The 24,554-nt window shown below is 40.9% G+C and overlaps 1 protein-coding gene across 3 annotated transcripts in view; it reads right to left on the reverse strand.

Moving 5' to 3' along the window:
* MTHFD2L (methylenetetrahydrofolate dehydrogenase (NADP+ dependent) 2 like) overlaps window positions 1-24,554 on the reverse strand; it is a 66,984-nt gene that overhangs the window by 10,047 nt on the left and 32,383 nt on the right. For all 3 annotated transcript variants that reach the window (XM_037896664.2, XM_043545631.1, XM_043545632.1), the window contains 3 exons: window positions 19,090-19,242; window positions 17,262-17,369; window positions 2,739-2,831 (listed from right to left, as the gene is read on the reverse strand). In XM_037896664.2, the coding sequence (XP_037752592.1) occupies window positions 2,739-2,831; window positions 17,262-17,369; window positions 19,090-19,242 (354 nt within the window). The remainder of the gene's footprint in view (window positions 1-2,738; window positions 2,832-17,261; window positions 17,370-19,089; window positions 19,243-24,554) is intronic.

The following is a 24,554-nucleotide window of genomic DNA, read 5'->3' on the forward strand; positions in this document are numbered from 1 at the left end:
TAAAATAAAGTCTTGCTTCATGTGTTATAAGGACACCTTCACTCTCTTGACTCTGCCACTCTTTAGTAATATGGTCATTCTAATACTCTAAAACAGAACATCTGCAGTGCCCCGCAGAGATATATGTTGTAATAGGTTTCCCTTCTCCCACTAGCTGGGTCACAGGCCGGAATGGTTTGAGAGAGCTGTGGGGGGCAGGAGAATAGAAAGCAAAAGTGAGTGTTTCTGGATACAAGCTGTTTTAGGGGAGAAAGGGACTGCTGTATGAGAGAGAGGTGATACAACAACATTTCTCTCTATATATTGTATATAGATGAGCTTGAAAAGTGTTGAAAGAGGCAAATTTTCTAATATACGTTCCAATAATGTTGAGAGGTGCTGGCCTATGTCTATTTCATCAAACTGTTACACAATAAACTGGAAGTTGTACTGGTAATAGGACCACTCCACAATTTTATGGGGGGAAATTATCTGAGCGGCATAGAGTCATACTCTACAACTCTTATTAAAGCTGGCAGGAGTTGCACAGCTAAATCCTTTATAATGATTTGAGAACATGCCCCATTAACACAGTAATACTTAAACTAAATGAAAAAAATTGCTTGCTCCTCCCCCCCAACCACCCCCCCCCCAAAAATTAACACAGTTATTTAATTCTGCCTCAGCACAGAGGGCTGGACTAGATGACCTCTTGAGATCCTTTCCAACCCTACATTTCTAGGATTCTGTGATTTACCAAAGTCTCCTTTGCATACCAAGTGCTAGGAGATCACTGACTCCTAACATGCTTTACGTCTAATATGTGGGAAATTCTTAAATGCGTAGGTTTTGCAGAAAAAGCTAATTATCTATTTTTTCAAAATCACAATTTAGGCAGAGCTGTTTTCTGCAAGAAATGTGAAATAAGAACACTTGAGGAAATGAATAAACCATTGGCTTGATAAAATGCAGGCTTCAAAAACTAACAACTAAATGGAAGATAGAGTATTGCATCATGAATAGCATTTATTGCAGAAAAGGAGTCAAACTGAGAGCCAGCCTGCAAGTGGGCCTGCTATAGATGTGTTAGGGAACACACAAGGAGCCTCCTCCTGCTGGCACTTCCCACATACAGCCCTGTCACAACTGTGGTCCCACCACAAATGGGGTGGGGAGGAAATAGGTTCATGCCCTGACCTCCCTTCATCCTAGCAGCAGAGCAAGCCAGGCACATCGGGGAGAATATTGCACCATCCCAGAGAAAGATGCAGTCTGCACAGTTCCTGTGAACTCAGGGAAACTTAAAGGGATTATGCCTTCCTGAGGCGCGATCTCTCCCGGAGCTTCCACTGGGGCTATGCAACTCCACGCCACACCCAATGCAGGGCTGTGTATACTTTGCCCAATCTAGCCCAGATATATCTCATATTGTGTAATGAGTGTTGTATCATGTTCCTCTAACGAGTGACATGAAGAAAAAGTGTAAGCAACAGGTATTGCTGAATTGGTACTGAATGCAGTTTAACTGCAAGCATAGCCAACAACAAACTCTGTTCAGAAGCTGTGATTAAACCCTGACAGTAAGTTCTGATGAACTACTAAGCAGCATTTATCTACACAGACACGCTAAAGAAAATGATTCCACATCCATTATTATTTTCTACTTATAATTTGTGAATTCTGGTTAAGTGCACAGTCTAGTAATCACCATATGGGAGATCTGAGCTCAAGACCCGAGCTTGTTTTCTTGCTCCTAAGCTGGCATGTGAAGAAGTGCATTTAGCCTGTCAGGGAAAGCAGCACCTCACTTCACATTTGAACAGAAATGATAAGCCTCAGAGTAAGCCATACCCATATTCATCTGGAAGGCAGTTAGCAAGGCTTGGGGTTTGGAGTGTGGAGGAGTGATCGGGGAGGTGAAATGACACAAATCCTGTGTACAGCAAGAGGGGCTTGAATGACCACTGTGAAAAAAAAAAAAATAGAAGAACTACATAGACATTGGCCAAACTTGTTTCTAATGTTGTTAAGATGTATATTAAAAATACCATTAAAGCAACATTTGCCATCCAAAGTTGGAACTCTGATCAGTTCTTTATTTAGTAAAGAAAAGCCCAATCAAAACACAAGTATTTCTGTCTACGTATCTCCAGAAATATCAAACCACTGAACTTTCCAGTTACTAATTATAGAAAATCCATTCTTTCAACAGCCCATTCTTCCGTTTACCTCTTTATACTGCAATTGTACAAAACAAGGATGAATAATACATACATAATACCAAAACACCACATTTAATTTGCCAAGACTGCCCTTAATTCTAATAGCAAAAGAAAGACACTATTGTTACCTGAACATGGCCTCCAGCTGATTTACGGAAACCCTACTGTCAGAAGCTGAATGACTCACCATTTTTGTACAGTACAGAAAATGTTTTAGTTTATATAATTATACCTGTATTAGCTGTGCACTGACTGGTTTCCATTCCTGAGTTCATCCTTAAGCTTCCCTAAAGGGAAGGTGTCATACGTGATGAGAAACTAGTTTATGAATCTGCAAATATGAAGGGCAAGAACTGAGGGCCAAATCTCTTCCCTTACTCAAAACAAGCGGACCCACTGAAGCACCCTCAGCAAGCATGATCACAACCCACTTAGATAACACATTTAAAACGGATAGTGGAACCACAGTTGTAGAAACCGAGCACCTGGTGAGTTTTTAACATTTGCCATTGTAGTATTAAGGACACTTAGTATTACCTGCAGCTACTATTATAATGTCAGCTAGTTGGGTATGGATCTTCAGCTGCTCTTTTGGAGTATATCTGTGAGTAATTGTCACTGTAGCATCACCTGTAATGTAAAATATTCACAATTAATTGTCATTTATAAAACTCCCACGAAGTATTTATTAACATGTGGAAATGATTCATTAGATTTTGGCATATTAAGAACACACGCTTGATCAAATAAATTCCTGTCTTATGATCTGATACGTCATCAGATATATTTCTTTTTTATGACTGGACACCTTTTTTTCAGCATATGCAGAATGCCATTGCTTGCCTTCCCACAGGTACAAAGAAGTGCAACCATATCAGTCTCATCCTTCAAAAGCATAACCCAGTGCAGCTGTTTAACAGTGTGGACTAAATTCTTTTCTGGGTTAATGTCACTGAGGTTCATGGAATTACATGGGAATGAATATGGCCTCATGAATCTATTTTACTAAATGTGATATGAGTATAGCATTATAAGACCCCTTCACTTATCACAACCTAAAACACTGGATATAAGGAGACTATGTTTATAACTTTCTCCTCATATGCCCTTGGTCATTCATCTGTCTCTGTGTCTACTATACACCTCTCTTGCCATTCTGTGGCACAAATTCTGAGGGAGACTATGGACTTCTCTGTGTCTACAACCAGAGGTAACAGCAGAGTTACCTTCACATCTCTGCATTTCCGCAGGTCAGAGTTTAGTTTTCAATGTATGTTTTGGAGAGGTTTGAATGTGCAACAAGTGGTAATTAACGTTAACAGGAGCAGCATTCATTCTTGTTGATATTTCCCTTTGGATTTGAAAATGGTTCATCGTGCAGGAAGGAGACATGCATGGCTCGGCCTCCGTTCTATCCACTACACAGCTTGGATTGCATGGGGATTCCTGGGAGCTACAACACCAATATGGAAGTCTACCACCAAGGATTTTCTGCTTACAAAGCTCTGCCCCTGGCTACCATTAGTTTCACGTTGGCGGCCAGCACATGGAATATGCCTGTTGATTGCAGTGTCCCTAGCAGATTTCAGAGAGGAGAGGATTTCTTTAAGAAACATTCATGCCCAAAACAATTAACAACACTGTCACTATTTGTGTATCTGATAAAATTCCTATTAGACAAACTTGAGAATGCCTGTCACTATGCCCACTCAGGGGAAGAAATTATCCAGATCAAATCCTATGGTATTATCAAGTGAGGTACCTTGGCTGTCCTATGCCTTCTTCTCCTAAACCCCAGGAGAAGCACAATGATAGCTCATCTCACACTGCTCAGACACTTATTATTCCATTAATATGGATACCAAAAAAAGTAGAAAGGAAAATGTCTCCCAAATATCCATTTCTGCTTTTCTCTCATTGCAGATGCAGAAAAGCCTTGTTCCATCATCTCCTGTTACTTGCTGTTAAACAAAGAGCTGATCACTCATCTGTGCCAGAGACCACAGGAAGAGTTTGCATGCATGGCAAATGGAGGCCTACAGTCTTTTGGGCTAACTCAGAAGCTTTGGAGACCTGCCCTTGCATGGGTGTATGTAGTTGGGCAAGGACAGTTCTTCTGTGGCTCCTAACACTAGACATGAAAAGTCGTACAATTGTGGGGAACCTGACAGAGAACCCGAGAGTAGCCCATCATGCAAATCAAGGAGGTTTGTGAGCATGGGGACCATGCTTCCTGGTTGTCTTCCAAAAGCAAGGAGGAGATAATTGGGAAAGCAATGAAGGTAACAATCAGCAAAGGAGACTCTTCCGAGGCCCTGAGCCTGATGCCCCCTCTCTTTCTCTTTGCTATCTTCCCTGCGTATGCTGAACCTGTTCTACCCCATGCTGTTCACCCTCCATCCATTTCAGGTCCCCTGGCACATTGTCTCCTCTTAAAATTTTACATTACAATTTTCACTATTTCAGTCCCTGCCATCTGCTCCGACACCTCAGGAACATCTATTATTGATCAAATCTGCACCTCATCTCATTGATACACTTTTCTTCCTATACCTTCAAACTGTGCCCTTGCTGGATTCCTTGTTCTTCTTCCCTATCCATCCTTCATGTATCCACCCTACTGTGAAGGTCACTCCCTCTTCCAGCATATGCCTGTACTTTATGTGCTCTCCCACAAGAGAAATGAATCATGAATACTACAGTAATTGGCAGCAGGGAGACACCCAGAGTGTGGGAACAGATTCACTGAATCAGTGGACCAGAGGAGGTTACACTGAGAGAATTTAAAAAGCTGTTGCAAAACTCACCTATCTGTTAAAGCTTATCCATAGCCAAAATTAAAAACAAACAAGGAAAAAAAAAAACCAAATAAGCCAAAAGGAAACCAACAAGCATAGACTCATAGAAACTGGAAAGGGTGAATCCCTTACAAAGTACCCTCTGGACATCAGCATACTGTACAGATCTGATCTAACTGTTCAGCACTTAAGTTCTTTGTTGATGGGGTCCCTGGAAAAAAAAAACCTGGATGGTTGGCTGGCTGAAACACAATTCTAAGTGACAGGAGATAGACAGAAAAGGTGATTAGGGATCAAAGGGAGGGCAGCAACTTTCCGTACTCAAATTCAGGCTCCAAGGATGAAGAGCCTGGCTGCAGCTGACTCTGAGTGTAAGATGGACCATTCTTCTAGAATCTCTTAGCTAAAAGGTCTGCTGGGATAACAACACCCCCAGTCATTCTTGTCAAGAATCCTATAGATGAAGCTTAGCCCTTGAGGTTACTTAAAGCTACATTTTCCTCCCTTAGCATCTTAGGGATCAATAAATGAAAGGAAATGCACAAAACAGATATTGTGGAAACAGAAAGGAGATATTATTCTTTCTGGAAATCTGCTGTCATATCTTTCGACCTACTGATTATCATTGGCACAAAAAGGTTTAATGAGGGAGCAATTCCACTGGCAAAAGTTTTTCTTCTCCAAGGATCTCGCTCTCACATAAGTGAATTGATACGTTAGCCAACCTGCTTGCGTATTGAGATGCTTATATTAGATGAACCACTTTTATAGTTAATTTATTTTTTCCACCCAAATTGCAGAAGAACCAGATCTCCTCTTAGGAAATTAGCGCGATGGGTTTCCATGTTCATTGATATAAATAATAGATTCCAGATTGTCTGCACTGATCCATAATTGCTAAGATTTCAGAAAAGCACACTAAATGCCTCACATTGCCAGGACAATCTAGACTCTGGAAAACAGCCTGAGGTGTAGCTGCTATCCTGAATGGAAGAGCTTTATGCTGGTATTAATAATTCTGCATTACCACGTGCAGGAATTGATAATGTTGTTGAGCTACTGGAATGTGTAACTCAACTCCTCCAAGCATAAGTAATGCCCCAGCTGAGCTGCTGCTGCCACTGATCTCAAATTTCTTGTAAAGAACAAAAGAATTCAGCTATTTTACATCATTGCTTGGTATCCTTAAGCTTCAAATGAACGGTGAAGAAAAGGGTAGCATGCCTAGTTCCTGTTCCATGCTAAAACTGCAACACCAGAGATGAAGTGCTGTAGACCTGCCCTCTCTTCTGGACTGATGGGGAGATCAAAAGGGATAAAGCCACAGAGGAGGAAATGTCCATGAGGCAGCAATTAGAAACTGATGTTATCAGTTCCCATTCCCTTAGGGAAAAAAGTCGAAGGAGGGGAAATATAGACCCTGACATTATGGAATCCAGAGCCAAGAAACATAGCTGTGTATCTAATAGGGGATCTCTGAAAGAAGAGCCACCTTTGCAACAGTAAATATGGGTACAGTTCTCATTAAGATTTTAGAAAGGAAGACTTTTATAAAGCTGAAAAGTCCTTCCACACCAACTTTCATCAAAGAAACTTCCTCTGAAGAGAGGAAATGCCAGCTTGTTTAGAAAAAAAAATACCTTTCCTTCATGCACATAATCACACAGCCTTTTGAGCTACTATATTACAGGCCAGAGAGTCTGCAGTCAAGAGTAGGCTGGAAACTTAATCAGCTTCTAAGGCTGAACATTACAGGCTTTCCCTAGAACTTCTGAGGAAGGATTTGTCCTTAGGCAATCCCTAAAGCCAAACAATTAGCAGCTGCATTGAAGAATGGGTTTCACATCCACAGCAGTTATCATGGGACTTGTATGAACCTCAAAGTAGGGAGCTTTTCTGTTTATTTTGTGGTTAGGTTAAAATAGCGTAAATATATTTTTTCTATACACCATTACCTAAGTTTCAAGAATAAACTTGGAGGAAAAGATTTTGCTGACTAAGGATTTTTGTGTGCTCCTGCTGAAATCACTCCACCAGCCTGCAAATATAGTTAGGATTGCAGCCTGGTTTCTAGAGCAACGGTTCTCAAACTGTGGGTCGGGACCCCAAAGTGGGTGGGACCCCATTTTAATGGGGTCGCCAGGGCTGGCTCAGACTTGTTGGGGCTTGGGCTGGGGCCAAAGCCCGAGCCCCACTGTCCAGGACCGAAGCCAAAGCCCAAAGGCTTCAGTCCTGGGTGGTGGGACTCAGGTTACAGGCCCCCTGCCTGGGCCTGAAGCCCCTGGGCTTCAGCTTTGGCCCCCGCACCCAGGACGGTGGAGCTCAGGCTTTGGACCTGCCACCCGGGACAGCTGGGCTCAGGCTTTGGTTCCCCCTCCTGGGGGCATGTAATAATTTTTGTTGTCAGAAGGGGGTCGCAGTGCAATGGAGTTTGAGAACCCCTGTTCTAGAATCATAGAATCATAGAATATCAGGGTTGGAAGGGACCCCAGAAGGTCATCTAGTCCAACCCCCTGCTCAAAGCAGGACCAAGTCCCAGTTAAATCATCCCAGCCAGGGCTTTGTCAAGCCTGACCTTAAAAACCTGTAAGGAAGGAGATTCTACCACCTCCCTAGGTAACGCATTCCAGTGTTTCACCACCCTCTTAGTGAAAAAGTTTTTCCTAATATCCAATCTAAACCTCCCCCATTGCAACTTGAGACCATTACTCCTCGTTCTGTCATCTGCTACCATTGAGAACAGTCTAGAGCCATCCTCTTTGGAACCCCCTTTCAGGTAGTTGAAAGCAGCTATCAAATCTCCCCTCATTCTTCTCTTCTGCAGACTAAACAATCCCAGCTCCCTCAGCCTCTCCTCATAAGTCATGTGCTCTAGACCCCTAATCATTTTTGTTGCCCTTCGCTGGACTCTTTCCAATTTATCCACATCCTTCTTGTAGTGTGGGGCCCAAAACTGGACACAGTACTCCAGATGAGGCCTCACCAGTGTCGAATAGAGGGGAACGATCACGTCCCTCGATCTGCTCGCTATGCCCCTACTTATACATCCCAAAATGCCATTGGCCTTCTTGTAGAGAAGAATACAATTTCCTTTCTGAGGCCAGCATCAACTTTCCTGCCAGAGGAATCAGCTAGGGAGGTGTTGCCATCTGCAGGACAGAAGGACTTCTAGAAACATATCAGTATAGTTGAACCCAGCACAGGAGAAGAGCCCCATAATTGAGATATGTCTGTAAAAAAAATTTTAACAATTTATCAAAACTTTTAGATATGGGGGATTCCTCACCAGGAACACCTGTGACCTCTGATACAACCTAATCCTGATCAGATAAAGCTAGACAAGTTATGTATCTTCTCTCAGCATCCAGAAAGATCCCCCTGTGCCCCTAACTTTTTCAGCTTTAAGAGAAGCCTGTAAATCCATAGAAAATAATTTAATCAGATTATTGATGCCATCCAATTTAACCTTCCTCAAAGAGTCATTGTTTGAGGATTTGTATTTATTGTTCTAACTGGGTTCTTAGGAGGAAGAGGAAAACCTTTTAAAGTTTCTTTTAAAGGTGTGTGGGTTTGTTTGGGGGTAGATGTCTTAGTCTTAGAAGAAACTGGGGGTGACTATTTTTACTTACTTTTCACCTTTGCCCCTATTGGTGGAGGAGGAATAATTGTGGTCAGGGAAAGAACCGCTCAGAAGAAATACAGAATGGGACTTGGTTTGGTGAGATTTGACAAGGAACAGGTGGATGTTCCATCAAAGGTCATAAATGTTTAAAGCGTGGTTCTACTCTAAGCAGTGGCTGGAAAAATGACACTGTGGGGCTAGATGCTTATTGTCCTTCACTGATTTCAGATAAAATTCTTAATTTTATAATTAAAAATATGCGTTTTTAAAAAAGTTAGACCTTCAAGCTCTCCATGAGATCTGAAAGTCAAGCTTTTTTTCTTTTCTGCTCACTCATCATCATCAATTACCCTGACCCAGAATGATGTGCAAGTGGATTCCAGATGCTCCTTAACAACAGGTTGCTGTATGCTAGGTGGGGCATCATTGGTGGGATGGTCTTGGGAAATCACTGTGAGGTTTTTGATTTATCAGGGAAGTAGGGGTCAGAATGAGGGAAGAATTCTGACTAGTATTTTACTTTTTAGAAGTCAGATGGTAAGAGGTAGCTGGTTTATGGGGGTAGGTTCAAACATGGCATGATGCAAATTATAACCCTTAATGTAACCAGGAAACATACACGCTTTTAAAAAAGATTTATGCCATTAGATCATTTCACCACAATTAGTATATTCACTCTCATTTATAGATTAAAACAAGGAAAAGGTATGTAAAATGTATGCCAAAATGCTAAATTTGAGATTTCAAATTAATAATAGAAAATTCAATGAAGATTCCCTTAGCAACTATCTCCTTGCTCTCAGGGATTACAGGAATGTTGTCTACTATCTGAGCATTGGGTAATTTGACTACAATGCAGTAAATAATACAAATATTATACACAAAAGAACTTCACTTTGTTTTATAACCAAAGATGTGAATACTGTTGCAGATTACAAATATCTATTATACTTGCATGATGTGTAAACTGAGTGTTTTGAGGAAACCAACAAAATGCTGCCCTTGTTTTATCATTTCCCTCTCACCTGGGCCCTGATTCTGGGCTGTGGCTGAGCTCAGGTTGTGGGAGCCTCGTAAGTACAAAGGTGGCTGTACACTACTTTTGCACCTCCCAGATTAGGCACTCAAAATATGCTACGCTGCAATGACTCCCCACAGAGCCACCTACCGTCACAGTGTGCCTGAAGTGCATAGCTCCATACCACTGTGACAGGGGCTGTATAAGAAAGGGAGCCAGTTCTGCTGGCTATATGCCTCTAGGGAATCCCCTTTAAGACTGGGAGCTTTCCATAGAGCCAGCATACAGGGGTCACAGCACAGGGCAGAATCTAGCCCCTTGTGTCTGTATTTCAACCATTTTATAAAGACTGATTAAATAGGGATGGAAATCATGCCTACAAAGACAACTTTTGGATCTCCTACAAAGCTCCTATCAAGCCAAATAAGGGTTAAACTGATAGAAGCATCTTTAATTAATTCATCTTCTAATAAGAAGTCACCCAAGTCCCAAGTAACGGCCAGCTCTTGGGTTGGCAAAAACCCTGTTACACACCTACACATCCATCTTCCTTTCATTCCCACACTTGTTTTGTTATGGATGCTTTGATTAGAAGAATAGATAATTTAACCTATAAAACACAAAGACACCTCCCCAGAAGTACAATACATTTGACAGGGAGGAAAGCAGCACATTGTATCTTTGCCAGCCAGGAACACATTGGGAGTCTCAACATAGTGGTGGGGGTGGAGGGGAGGGCCGGGGGAGAGTAGGCTGGAGGCACGACCTGGGAGCAGATACTGTGGTTGAGTGTTATGGGGGGAAATGTGAGGAGCCAAAGGCATGATGATGATCTCCTTTATCAAGCAATACAAAAAAAAATTGTATTCTATTCAGTGGTTGGGTGAAGCTTTTGGCCGAGTCCCCTGCCTTGTTCCCCTGCTTCATTTCTCTAGTGTTCATAAATATAAAATCCTGCTTCAAAGGAGAGCCAATGAAAAAGCCACTTATATGTTGAATGGTACCTTATGCACAGAAACACAGGAGGAAAAGGACCTATTAGTAACAATAGTCAGAAAGTAGAGGCTTCATCCTTGACAAATAAAACAAGCAAATAAAGTCCTACAAAGTATATGCAGGGTAGGCATTTAAAGGCCATGTAAGATAATGCTATCCTTTTAGAAGGCAATGTTAGATGACAGTGTATTGTGTACAATACAGAAATGAATATTGAGTCTACAGAGATATTCAAATTCTGGAAAGAGTACAGAACTTGACAAATTAGCTCAAGGGGCATGAAAAAGATTTCCTAATGAAGCAAGGCTCATTGTATTTAAAGATATGTTTTGAGAAAAGGTGACAGCACAGAAAGTGTTTTTATAGCTTTTAAGAACCTTTGGCGTGAAACAATGAAAGAGGAAATATTTCCAGGAGGAGGGCTTTCAGAAAGCTGAGTGAATATTGCAAAACAGTATTGCAAACATTTTCTGGAATGAAAAAACAATGATGTATTTCAGTGGTAATTCATAACTCTTTCATTTGTTCTCACAAATATTCATACATGAATCAATTTCATGTGCAAGAACGTTCATAGAAAACAAAAGTCTTACAAATACCTGTGCAAATATATAGTTGCAAAGTTTTGTGACAGAAGTATTTGCATGGTCATCTAGAAACTGACTTAAGCAGCTCCAGTGACTTATTCAAGCCCTCCCCCTGTATACAAAAGTTTCAGACATCCAATCATGGAACAGAAACAATAGCCCTGGGACTCAGATGTCCAGTCACACAGCATAAAAAATGAATTATGGATGGTGAATAGGAGTTGATTATAATTTGTGAGAAATCCCATAGACTGAAAGATGTTTGCATAAAACATTAGTCAAATAAGCTTGAAAAAGAAGTTCATACAAGTTTAAGTCTGTTGATATAAGTAAATCTGCAAACAGACAAAGAACTAATTTACTCAAACAAGCTATAAATAATTTACATAGTTCTAGATATCAAATGTATATGGAGGAGTCATGCAATCATAGAATCATAGAATATTAGGGTTGGAAGAGACCTCAGGAGGTCATCTAGTCCAATCCCCGGACCAAAGTAGGACCAACACCAACTAAATCATCCCAGCCAAGGCTTTGTCAAGCCTGACCTTAAAAACCTCTAAGCATGGAGATTCCACCACCTCCATAGGTAACCCATTCCAGTGCTTCACCACCCTCCTAGTGAAATAGTGTTTCCTAATATCCAATGTAGATCTCCCCACCCACACTGTAATTGAGACCGTTGCTTCTTGTTCTGTCATCTGCCACCACTGAGAACAGCCTAGCTCCATCCTCCTTGGAACCCTCCTTCAGGTAGTTGAAGGCTGCTATCAAATCCCCCCTCCCCTTCTCTTCTGCAGACTAAATTACGAGGAGAGGCTGAGGGAACTGGGGTTAGTTATGTGCCCCAGCCCCCTAATAATTTTCGTTGCCCTCCGCTGGACTGTCTCCAATTTGTCCACATCCCTTCTGTAGTGGGGGGCCCAAAACCGAACGCAATACTCCAGGTATGGCCTCACCAGTGCCAAGTAGAGGGGAATAATCACTTCCCTCGATCTGCTGGCAATGCTCCTACTAATACAGCCCAATATGCCGTTGGCCTTATTGGCAACAAGGGCACACTGCTGACTCATATCCAGCTTTTCATCCGCTGTAATCCCCAGGTCCTTTTCTGCAGAACTGCTGCTTAGCCAGTCAGTCCCCAGCCTGTAGTGGAGCACAGGATTCTTCCTTCCTAAGTGCAGGACTCTGCACTTGTCCTTGTTGAACCTCATCAGATTTCTTTTGGCTCAGTCCTCCAATTTGTCTAGGCCACTCTGGACCCCATCCCTACCCTCCAGCATATCTACCTCTCTGCACAGCTTAGTGTCAACTGCGAACTTGCTGAGGGTGAAATTCATCCCATCATCCAGATCATTAATAAAGATGTTAAACAAAATTGGCCCATGGCTGACCCCTGGAACACTCCGCTTGATACTGGCTGCCAACTAGACATCAAACCATTGATCACTACCCGTTCAGCCCGTCATTCCAGCCAGCTTTCTATCCACCTTATAGTCCATTCATCCAATCCATACTTCTTTAACTTGCTGGCAAGAATACTGTGGAAGACCGTGCCAAAAGCTTTGCTGAAGTCAAGATATATCACATCCACCCCTTTCCCGATATCCACAGAGCCAGTTATCTCATCATAGAAGGCAATCAGATTGGTTAGGCATGACTTGCCCTTGATGAATCCATGTTGACTGTTCCTGATCACCTTCCTCTCCTCCAAGTGCTTCAAAATGGATTCCTTGAGGACCTGCTCCATGATTTTTCCAGGGACTGAAGTTCGGCTCACTGGTCTGAAGTTCTCTGGGTTCTCTTTCTTCCCTTTTTTAAATATGGGCACTGTATTTCCCTTTTTCCAGTCGTCCGGGACCTCCCCCGATCGCCACGAATTTTCAAAGATAATGGCCAATGGCTCTGCAATCACATCCGCCAACTCCCTCAGCACCCTTGGATGCATTAGATCTGGATCCATGGACTTGTGCATGTCCAGCTTTTCTAAATAATCCTTAACCTGTTCTTTCACCACTGAGGGCTGCTCACCTCCTCCCCATACTGTGTTGTCCAGTGTAGCAGTCTGGGACCTGATCTTGTCTGTGAAGACCAAGGCAAAAAAAGCATTGAGTACTTCAGCTTTTTCCACATCATGTGTCACTAGGTTGCCTCCCCCATTCAGTAAGGGTCCCACACTTTCCCTGACCTTCTTCTTCTTGCTAACATACCTGTAGAAACCCTTCTTGTTACCCTTCGCATCCCTTTCTAGCTGCAACTCCAGTCATGCCTTGGCCTTCCTGATTACACCCCACGTGCTCGAGCAATATTTTTATACTCCTCCCTAGTCATCTGTCCAAATTTCCACTTTTTGTAAGCTTCCTTTCTGAGTTTAAGCTCACTGAAGATTTTGCTGTTAAGCCAAGCTGGTGGCTTGCCATATTTGCTATTTTTTCTGCACATTCTGCTATTCTTTCTGATTTAAGAAAAAGGTTTAACATTAGTTATGGATGTAGCTGTGCAGATTTTTAATTACATTTTCATGTAATTTAGGCCACATGTTAGGGGCCTAAATGACAACAGCAGTAAGTAACAGAATGCTCAGGAAGCAGGCCGAACTTTCATTGGAGCAAATAAATTCAGATGGCAGTCGTTACAAAGAAAACATTGCGAGAACTGGTTCATTTAAATACTGTATCAACAATTCTAAGCATGGGAGAACAGAGGCAGATCCTGAATACAAGTGAAGGAAACTGAGGTATTTAACTGGCCCGAATATCTAAGCTGTGAAACAGGTCATTATTAACTAATTCCATAGCAATTTCTCTTTCTGATTATAAAACAAAAAGTGTCTCAGATCACTAATTCTTCTGAGTCTTGGCTGGTAGAAGCCAGAAAACTGTACAGTATTTTTGCCTATCAAACTTCACTCATCTAATTAGATCAGCATTGCAGACAGGAACTTGGAAAGTTAGTCCTTCTTCCTTAAACCTCATAACTAACAATATAAGAGAACTAATTCTTCTTCTTCCAGGGCAATGAATGGCAAAACTCCCATTGATTTTCATGAGAGCAGGATTGAGCCCAAAGCTTTTCACTGACTATAATTACTACAAAAACATACAGAGAAGTTCCAAACACTAACTTTCCCACAGAGTCTTCATGGAAAAAACAACTATATGATTAGTAACAAGCTTTCAACATTTCATTATATTAATAATACATTTCACTACACTCCTACTAAACATGACTGAAATTAAGCAACACCCATGTTTACTTCATTTATGAATGACACTTCTGCAGTTCTAACATCAAAACAATGTTGCAAGAGGGTAATATCTTATTTAAAATTAAATAGCATTTGTTATTCTTTTTACACTGCAATTATAGCGGCATATCAGTGCCGCTATAATGAAGGAAGCATCAGTAATCCCTTTATAAACACTTATTTTTCCTTATTTTCAGGGGGGACATAAATTGAACCATAACTACATTCCTCCAGGCTAAGAGTTAACATTATAGGTCTCAGGCTGAAAAGATACTTTGTTTTTCATTTATAAACGTTGATAAGCAGTATACTACAAAAGTGGTCAGATATACATACCAATAATTTAAAAGAACATCAAAAAAATTAAAAGTAATATATAAAGTTTGGAGAATGAGGGATGTATCTGTATTATTTTTATATAAATATCATGTGTACCTCAGTTTACCTCTGTGATATCATCCTGCCTGGCTCCACAGAATTAAATCAAAGGATGCTGTTGGGGGAAATCATCGGGAAATGAAACTATGGCAAAAATAATGTACAGTTCAGAGAACACACCCTGGGGAAACAATGAGGAAGCTATCAATTGAGAAATACCCCTGGGCCAGATTCCAACTAGGTTGGCAAAGTTTACTCTTTCCCAGCCATACCCATGAACATAAGGGATGCTAAAACTTTAAAGATGCTGGTTTAGGGAAGAAGGAGGTAGAGTCAGTTGTCAGCAGCTGCCTGGAGGGCTGAGGGGAGAAGACTCTGACAGAGACACGCTAAGAAAGCAACACAGAAACTGCAGCAAACCAGCTCTCTCTCTCAACCTAGAGATGGAGATAGCCAGGTAGAAGGGAACTTACAAAAACTTGCAAGGAAAGATTACGATGTAGGTAAAGACCTATGCATATAAATATTTTTGTTGTTATCCTTTGTTGTGTGAATTATGTACATTTCGCTGAATAAACAATGCTTTCTTTTGAATAAAATATTTTGAGTCACTTTAATCAGCAGCTGTTTCGGGCACCCAAAGGAAAACAGTTTACAGATGCCAAACACAGTTGGATCTTTTGGGTTAACATGGTTAGTAAACAGGAGACTGAAGACCAGAGATCAAGTCTAAGAGTGGTAGGACCACATGGTTTCACCCAGAGAGGGGTGAAGGTAGCTAAACCTCTCCACAAAGGGGTGCAAGTTGAGAGATATTAAAAGGGGTCTAAAGTGCATCTCGCCCTGTAACCGTGACAACATGCCTGACAGAAGATACTATTTTAATACAATAAAAAATTAATCATTATCAACAGTTTTAAGCTATATTGGAGCAAACAGTTTATTTGTTTTGGATGCATTTTCTCATTAATGTAACTTAAAACCCCATCCTTATTTGACGTCAATGGAATTATTTATGTGCTTAAAGTTAAGAACGTGTAAGTACTTTGCTGAATCAGGGCCTTAGGTATATGGAGGCAAAAAGGGAGGGCCTGATCCAAAGGCCAATGGTAGCAGCAGGAATTCAGCAGATGCTTAGCATCTTTCAGGATTTGATCCTAATCAGTTGTGTAAATTAATACTTATCACTCAGTAAGATGAAATCCAAATTAAGGGCCTTACATGAATAGTCCCATTTAAGTCAATGTAATTATTTGGGAGAGAAAGACAAACTGCATTTGTTGCATGGCTTTGAAATTAAGATGAAATGGTTGTTGCTGAGTCTATTCTCAGTGATGAAATATTGTGATTGGCCCAGAAAAAACAAGGGACAAGGAAGACAGGAAGATAAGGAGAGTTTGGATTATGGATAGTTTGTCATACTGACACTGCGAGCTAGAAACAAACGACCACTTCTGCTTTGAGATTTGTGTTTCTTAGCAAGCTTTCAGTAAAGTCCTAAGGATGGACATGTATAAAAAATTAAGTCACTGCATATCATTTTTAACATTTCTACGGTCAACATTTCTTATAGATTTCAGAGTAACAGCCGTGTTAGTCTGTATTCGCAAAAAGAAAAGGAGTACTTGTGGCACCTTAGAGACTAACCAATTTATTTGAGCATGAGCTTTCGTGAGCTAGAGCTCATTTCATCCACAGTATGCATCCGATGAAGTGAGCTGTAGCTCACGAAAGCTCATGCTCAAATAAATTTCTTATAGAAAATTTAATTTCGTTTTAATCAACCCCTTCCTCAATACATTGATAGAGACCACTGTCTAACTGCTTCAGTTGCACTTATCATCAGATTCAGCGCAGAGGAATATCTATCTTGGGAGACTGTTTCTGCGTTTGTGTGGAATAGATTTGTTGGTGAGTAGAGAGATTTCAAATAGCTAGTTATGCACCTAAACAAGGTAAATGTAGGAACTATACACTAACAAGATTGCTAGGATGTGTTCCAAAAATGACAATTGGCCAAATTGAACATGTTCATTTTAAGTAGGGATTGATGAATCTCAGAAGTGCAGAGTTTGGGCTGAATTTGGATAAGTATCCAAAAGTTCAAATTCTTATCCAAACAATCTGAAACTCTTGAATTTAAACAATTAAGCTGGAAATTTTGCAAGAATAAATATTTTCATGAGATTATCAGCATGGTGTCTTTTGCATGGAAACTTGAAGGAAACATTATTAATCCAAACATATTCAAAATACAGAAAAGATTGTCTGAGTAAGATTCTAAAAAAATTAAGTGATGGTACTAGGGATGAACTGCTACATTTTCTCTGTCCCCCTCCCCTTTGCATATCTCTCATTTTGCGCATTTTCACTGATCAGGTTATTAAAGTAAATCATAATATTCTTGGACATACCTCCAGGCCTTTCATGCTCTCCGTCTGTATGTAAAAGCATTGAAATAGGCATTCCTACATTCTTAGATCGTCCAGCGACAACAACATTTTTTCCAAATGTTTGTATTCCTTACAGGGAAAAACAAAATAAAAAATAATTCAGTTAGTCTAAAAGACCCAAAAAACCTCACCACTTGAACTTGACATGTCAGCCAACTGAAACAGTAAAGGAACAATTTTATCACCTATTCAAATTTCCTCTCAAAGTTAAATTTAGTATATGTACAGTTGATCTACACCATCATTTTACTATTTCTTTTAGAAACATATTTTTCCCCCCTATTTTAGTGTTAAAAGAGGTGTTTTAATAATAGGGAATTTTTGCCCTCAGTTTTATATTTTTCTGCAGAACTCATCCAATTTATCACTTAAATTATCTTTCATTATTGAAAACTGAGGTTCAGACAAACTCTAGTACAGGTACTTGCATATGATATTACAAAAATATGCAAAATACACTGGTGACCATAAAATTACATCATGAAAGATCAACGCATTGTTTTGACTATTCTCTCTGTGCTCAATTTATTGTACATCTACTGGCTTTAAATATCTTATTCTATCTGCAGAATACTGCTCCATCCATCTTACTAGTCTTTAAATATTCTTTTAATCCTTTCTTTTCCATTCAGACCAGTACAGTAACATAAAAATATAATACGAAAAAGTACGTTTGCTGCCAAGTTTTGAAATGCCAAATCAACTTTTGACAGCAGTAATCTCTTCTGCAGTGCAGAGAGAACACCTATTTCATTTCAATGTATTCAACTAGTTAAATTCAATGACGAGTTCACTGAAAGTTAAGACATCAATTGGGAGTTGAAAAAGAAGGAAAACTTCTTTTCCTCTTCTGATCTATGAATAAAAACTTGGTGAAAGCGCATGGGATCTACTAGTTCAAAAATGTGGAAGCACATGGTGACCAGAAATAATCTGTTCAATTCACTAACTACAGATAATATTTACTTTGTTTAATACATCAGTTAGTTTATCACACATTTTGAAAAACTTTATTTTACATTTAAAACTTTTCTTCTTATGCACCCAGCACATTTAAGGTAGCTTTATTTAAAAAAAATAAAAATAAAATTCTGTTTTTGTTCATTTTTAATTTAAGTTGAATTTCCATCCAAATAGAATTTGGCACAAATCACAAAAAGTTAATCTAATAAATAAAGGTATAATCCTTAATTTTTTAATATAATAAAATATGTAAAAGTTAAACGTTCAACTAATCACTTAAATAAATGCATATAGTACATCCTCCTGGTTAGCAAAAAGAAGCACCAAATTTATGAAAGGCTATATTTAGTAGCAATTCAACATGTTTTAAAGTATCAGAGGGGTAGCTGTGTTTGCCGCTTTTACAGATCCAGACTAAGAGTCCTGTGGCAGCTTATAGACTAACAGACGTATTGGAGCATAAGCTTTCGTGGGTGAATACCCACTTTGTCGAATGCATGTATTCACCCACAAAAGCTTATGCTCCAATATGTTTGTTAGTCTATAAGGTGCCACAGGACTCTTTGCCATGTTTTAAAGTTTACCAACTAATGAGAATCAGACTTTCGTTAGGAAATAACTAAAAAGAACAAATGCAAAACATAATTCAAATAGTTTATTTAAATCAAGCTTTCCTACTTGCTGATTAAAATTGATTATTTAAATCACTTTGGTTTAAATTAATCCATTCTGCTGTATTCTATCATGTAAATTTCCTTGTATATGCCTTCTTGCTAGCATTAATTTTTCTTCTCCAGAACATTTCAATAGACATTTAGTTTCCTACCTGTTCTTTTTATAATTTCCCAAACAGCAGCAGCTGTGGCAGGTATAACAGAAGGTTGATCGAGACACAGTCGTCCAATGTTGATAATATGGAATCCATCCACATCCTTTTCAGGTGCAACAATATTGCAGACTGTTCGTTCATCTATATGATCTGGAAAATTGTTATTTAAAAATTATATTTTTTCTCAGCTGTCAACAGAAGTGAGTGCTCCCAGCCCAACTATTTTATTTTTAAGGAAAACCACATGTATTTTATTCAGTTCAACAGTCTGTCAGGTCACCATTATTATTCACCATGAGTAAACTGCCAATCTGATCTGGGGGAAAAATCCTTCCTAACCCAGCATATGGCAATCAGTAGTTTAACGGAGATCGATTTCAAACTATCACAACATTTGTAACATAGACAAGCCCAGATACCTCATGAGTAAAAATTTAAATCAGTTGTTAAAATATAGCTGTTCATTGTTCTGTGTGAAAATAACATAGTGGTCTCAGTCCAGGTTCCAGTGGATTGATGTCTGTATCACTCAGAAACCATCACCATAAATGACAGTCTAAACAGAGTAGTCAAGGACCAAATGAGAAAGGAGGGTGAATTATCCTCTCGCTTTTAGGCTATGTACACTACAGCTTATGTTGGCAGATGTTGCTCAGGTGTATGAAGAAAACACCTCCCTGAGCAGCATAAGTTAAATTGACATAAGCGCTGGTGTGGACAGTCCTATGCCAGCGGGAGACAGGCTCCTGCCGACACAGCTACCATCGCTCGTTGGGGGTGGTTTAATTATGTCAATAGGAGAGCACAGAGCAGCATTGGTGCAGCCGTGCTGCTGTAAGCTGCCTAGTGTAGACACAGCACATTAGAGGTGGCCCCTCTAGATCACTGCAGAGGCCTAAAGGCAGGGCTCTGCAAGAAAGAGGGGAGTTTACAAAGCCACTACTATAACTGTTCTGAGGTTATAGAGAGGACTTCAATCCCCAGGCTTTGATGCGGGACCTTTCACCAGTTCTAAATTCACAAGAAATACTTAATGAACAGCTCTCACCTCCACCCTTGAATCTGTTAATATCGCTGCTGCTTTTCAGACAAAAACAATGACTCCAGAGCTAAAAGTCAGCACACTCCAATCTATTCCCAGAGTCAATCATTATTCAGTAAATCAGACTTTGTCCTACTTACTTATGTTACACTGCCATCATGTGGCTAATTCATTTCACTGATTGAAAACTGTTGAAATTAGTACTAGATAACAATAAAGTTTTGCACTTAAAAAAATAAAAAATACTTTCCAGCCACAGATCTCAAAACAGCTTATATGTCTACACTACAAAATTAGGTCGATTTTACAGAAGTCGATTTTTCAGAACAGATTTTATGCAGTTGATTGCGTGCGTCCCCACTAAGCGCAGTAAATCGGCGGAGTGCATCCACAGTACCGTGGCTAGTATCGACCTTTGGAGCGGTGTACCGTGGGTAGCTATCCCACAGTTCCTGAAGTCTCCACTACCCATTGGAATTCTGGGTTGAGCTCCCAGTGCCTGATGGGGCATAAACATTGTCATGGGTGGTTTTGGGTACATGTTGTCAGTCGCCCCTCCCTCCCACCGTGAAAGCAACGGCAGACAATCGTTTTGCGGCTTTTTTCCTGGATTAACCATGCAGATGCCATAGCACTGCAAGTGGGAGCCCGCTCAGCTCACCGTCACCACTGCTGTTGCGGGCAAGTCTACTGTGGGGGCTGCTGTGATCCAAGTAGCCAGTGCAATCATTGACGTTCTGTTATCAAGGGTAGTGACTCTGGGAAACGTGCGGGCCTTTTTAGATTTTCGGTCCATCATATTCCTGTCCTTTGTCGCTGGTGAAGAAGTCTTGCAGCCATACATTCCACATGTAACAGCTCCAGGGCTCTTGATCTTTTGCCTTGGCCACACAGCAGCAGGTGCCTTCGCATCAATGGTGAACGGCTCCACCGCTTCCGCTGCAACTCTGCTATCCTGATCTCCTGCGAGCTGGAGGCTTCTGCCTCAGGCTGCTCTCCCAACTGGCAGCACCGCGTGGTCACACCTACCCCAGCCTACCCCTTGTTCCCATGGCTCATGAAGCCTGGACAGTAGTAAGGAGCAGTTCAACTATAGGCTGAGTAAGTGCAGAATGGTGGTAGAATGTGCCTTTGGACGTTTAAAAGCTCACTGGCACTGTTGGTCAGACCTCAGTGCAACCAACATTCCCATTTTTATTGCTGCTTGCTGTGTGTTCCATAATATCTGTGAGAGTAAGGGGGAGATGTTTATGGAGGGGGTGGGAGGTTGAGGGAAATCGCCTGGTGGCTGATTTTGAGCAACCAGACACCAATTAGAAGAGCACAGCAAGGAGCGCTGCGCATCACAGACACTTTGAAAACCAGTTTCATGACTGGCCAGGCTACGGTGTGACAGTTGTGTGTGTTTCTCCTTGATACAAACCCGCCCCTCTGTTGATTTTAATTCCCTGTAAGTCAAGCATCCTCCCCCCTTCGAAATAAAGTAACTATTGTTTTGAAACCATGCATTCTTTCTTTATTAATTTTAAAAAATTGAGAGAATGGAAAAGGTAGCTGTGGGTGGTTTTGAGTACATGTCGACAGTGACCTCTCCCTCCCTCCCTCCATGAAAGCAACGGTGGACAATCATTTCTCACCCATTTTCCTGGATTGCCCATGCATACGCCACAGCACAGCAAGCGGGAGCCAGCTCTGATCACCGCTGCAGTTGTGAGCATTATAAACACCTCACATTTGCCCTTGGAGATTTTGGCATATATACTGGCATTACGTCTTTTGGAACAAAGTTCTGATAGCACGGATTTGTCTCCCCATACAGCGATCAGATCCAGTTCCTCCAGTGCGGTCCGTGCTGGAGCTCTTTTACAATTCTGGGACTGCATGGTCACCTGTGCTGATGAGCTCGCCACGCTGGCCAAACAGGAAATGAAATTCAAAAGCTCGCGGGGATTTTCCTGTGTACCTGACTAGTGCATCTGAGTTGAAAGGGCTGTAAAGAATGGTCACAATGGAGCATTCAGGGATAGCTCCCGGAGGCCAATACCATCGAATTGTGTCCACACTACCCCAAATTCGACCCAGCGATGTTGATTTTAGCGCTAATCCCTCATCGGGGAGGAGTACAAAAATCGATTTTAAGAGCCCTTTAGGTCGACAAAAATGGCTTCACTGTGTGGACGGGTGCAGGGTTAAATTGACCTAATGCTGCTAAATTTGACCTAAACTCATAGTGTAGACCAGGGCCAAGAGATAGTAAACCTTAAAACCTTTTGTGAAGTACAGATTATTTACTCCCATTTTACAGATGGGGAAACTAAGGCACAGAGAGGTGTCCAAGGTCAAAGAGCAAGACTGGCAGCAAAGGTGGAAACTTGATCTGATTCACAGTCCTGTACTTTATTAATTATTATTATTATTATTTGTATTACAGTAGACCTTAGAAACCCCAGTCAGGAGTCAGGGCCCAATTCTGCTAGGCACTGTACACATGTGTACCAAAAAGACAGTTCCTGCCCTTAAGAGCTCACAATCCAAGTGCATGATGAGACAGCAAGTGGACACAACGAGGAGAACACAAGGCAACAGACTATGATTAGCTCAGTAAGCAGTAGTCACAGCACACCAACTGCCTACCCATTGCTGAGTCTTTTGTAGGCATCACAGCATGGGTTGGCTTTCAGGAGAGACTTAAAGGAGGATAAAGTCTTTGTGAATTTTTACACAAAGCTCATTCTAAGCATAAGAGATAACATGAGAGAAAGCATGAAGCTGTTTGAAGGAAAATTGGACTAATGGGTGATAAAGGTTAGCATCGCCGGCGGAACAGAGGTGAGGTTGATCACTTGATAGCATACAAGACGCGATAGATAGGATTGAAATATGCCATAAAAAGGCCTTAAAAGTGAAGACAAATCGTTTGTTTTATGCGGTAGAGAAGGGGGAACCAATGGAGGAATGCAAAAGGAAGTGACAAAGCAACAAGTCAAGAAAATTATCTTTGCAGTAGTGTTTTCAGTATATTTAATGGATGGTGGGCAAGATGACTTTTATCAAGACTTGAAAGAAAGAGGTTGCAGTAGTCAAGTTGGGAGATAATGAGAGCCTGCATGAGAGTTTTAGCTGTGTTGACAGAGAGGAGAAGTTGAATCTTAGGGTATGTCTACACTGTGAGCTAGCGGTGTGTTACCCACCTCATGTACGTATACTTGCACTAGCTCTCTTCAAGCTAGCATGCTAAAACCAGTAGAATAGCCATGGTAACATGGACAGTGGCAAGTGGTGGCACAGGCTAGTGGTTTAGCTCAAAAAGAGCTAGCACAAGTACGTGTACAGAAGCTACGTATCGCACCCCTAGCTCGTAGTGTAGACATATCTTTAGAGACATTGTCTAGAAAGAAGCAGCAAGATTTAAATGTGGCCTGGATGTGTGGATTTAGAAAGAGGGCAGAGTCAAAAGAAGATGCCAGGATAAAGTGACAAGGAGGACCAGAGTGTTGTCCTTGATGACAGAGAGAGATAGGGATGTAGAAGGGTAGTTTGGGAGGAGGTCTACACTGTGGACCTTACAGCTGCTGAAAGGTCTCCTGTGTAGTCGCTCTATGCCGGTGGGAGAGAGCTCTCCTGTCGGCATAATTAAACCACCCCTAACGACGGCAGTAGCTATGTCGGCGGAAGAGTGTTGGTCAGAGTGTGTTTTTTTCATACCCCTCATCAACAAAAATTTTGTTGACAAAAGTACTAGTGTAGACATAGCCCTAAGAAGCTTGCTTTAACCATGATACCATATTTCCTCTGGGAAAAAAAATAAATCTCTCACTTCTATTCTAGCTACTATTTTATCAAATGATGATTTTCTTTGGAAATTAATTAGTTGGATATTGGTTTGTTTTCACATAGGGAAAAAACATGCAGAAAATGCTGACCAAAGGCTATGATTAGCAGGTATGAAGGGGTCACCTTTAGTGAAAAACTTTGTGAGCAGAACAAGTAATCTAAAAACAGAACAAAACGTGCATATCCCATGAAAATGATAAAGTGGGCCATGGTCAAGTACAAAACAGAAAGATGTTTGACTCAATGCAAACAAAATTTTCTGTGATGCTAATTAAGAGCAAGCACTTTATTTAAAACGTTTGTGCTTCTTTGCCCTGATCTACACTATGGGGTTAGGTCGAATTTAGCCACGTCGACCTAAAGGGCTCTTAAAATCGACTTCTGTACTCCTCCCTGGCGAGGCGAGTAGCACTAAAATCGACCTTGCTGGGTTGAATTTGGATGCAATTCGATGGTATTGGCCTCCGGGAGCTATCCCAGAGTTCTCCATTGTGACCGCTCTGGACAGCACTTTGAACTCCGATGCACTAGCCAGGTACACAGGAAAAGCCTTGGGAAATTTTGAATTTCATTTCCTGTTTGGTCA

Source organism: Chelonia mydas, chromosome 4 (genome assembly GCF_015237465.2).
Source record: "Chelonia mydas isolate rCheMyd1 chromosome 4, rCheMyd1.pri.v2, whole genome shotgun sequence".
NCBI classification, from domain to species: domain Eukaryota; kingdom Metazoa; phylum Chordata; order Testudines; family Cheloniidae; genus Chelonia; species Chelonia mydas.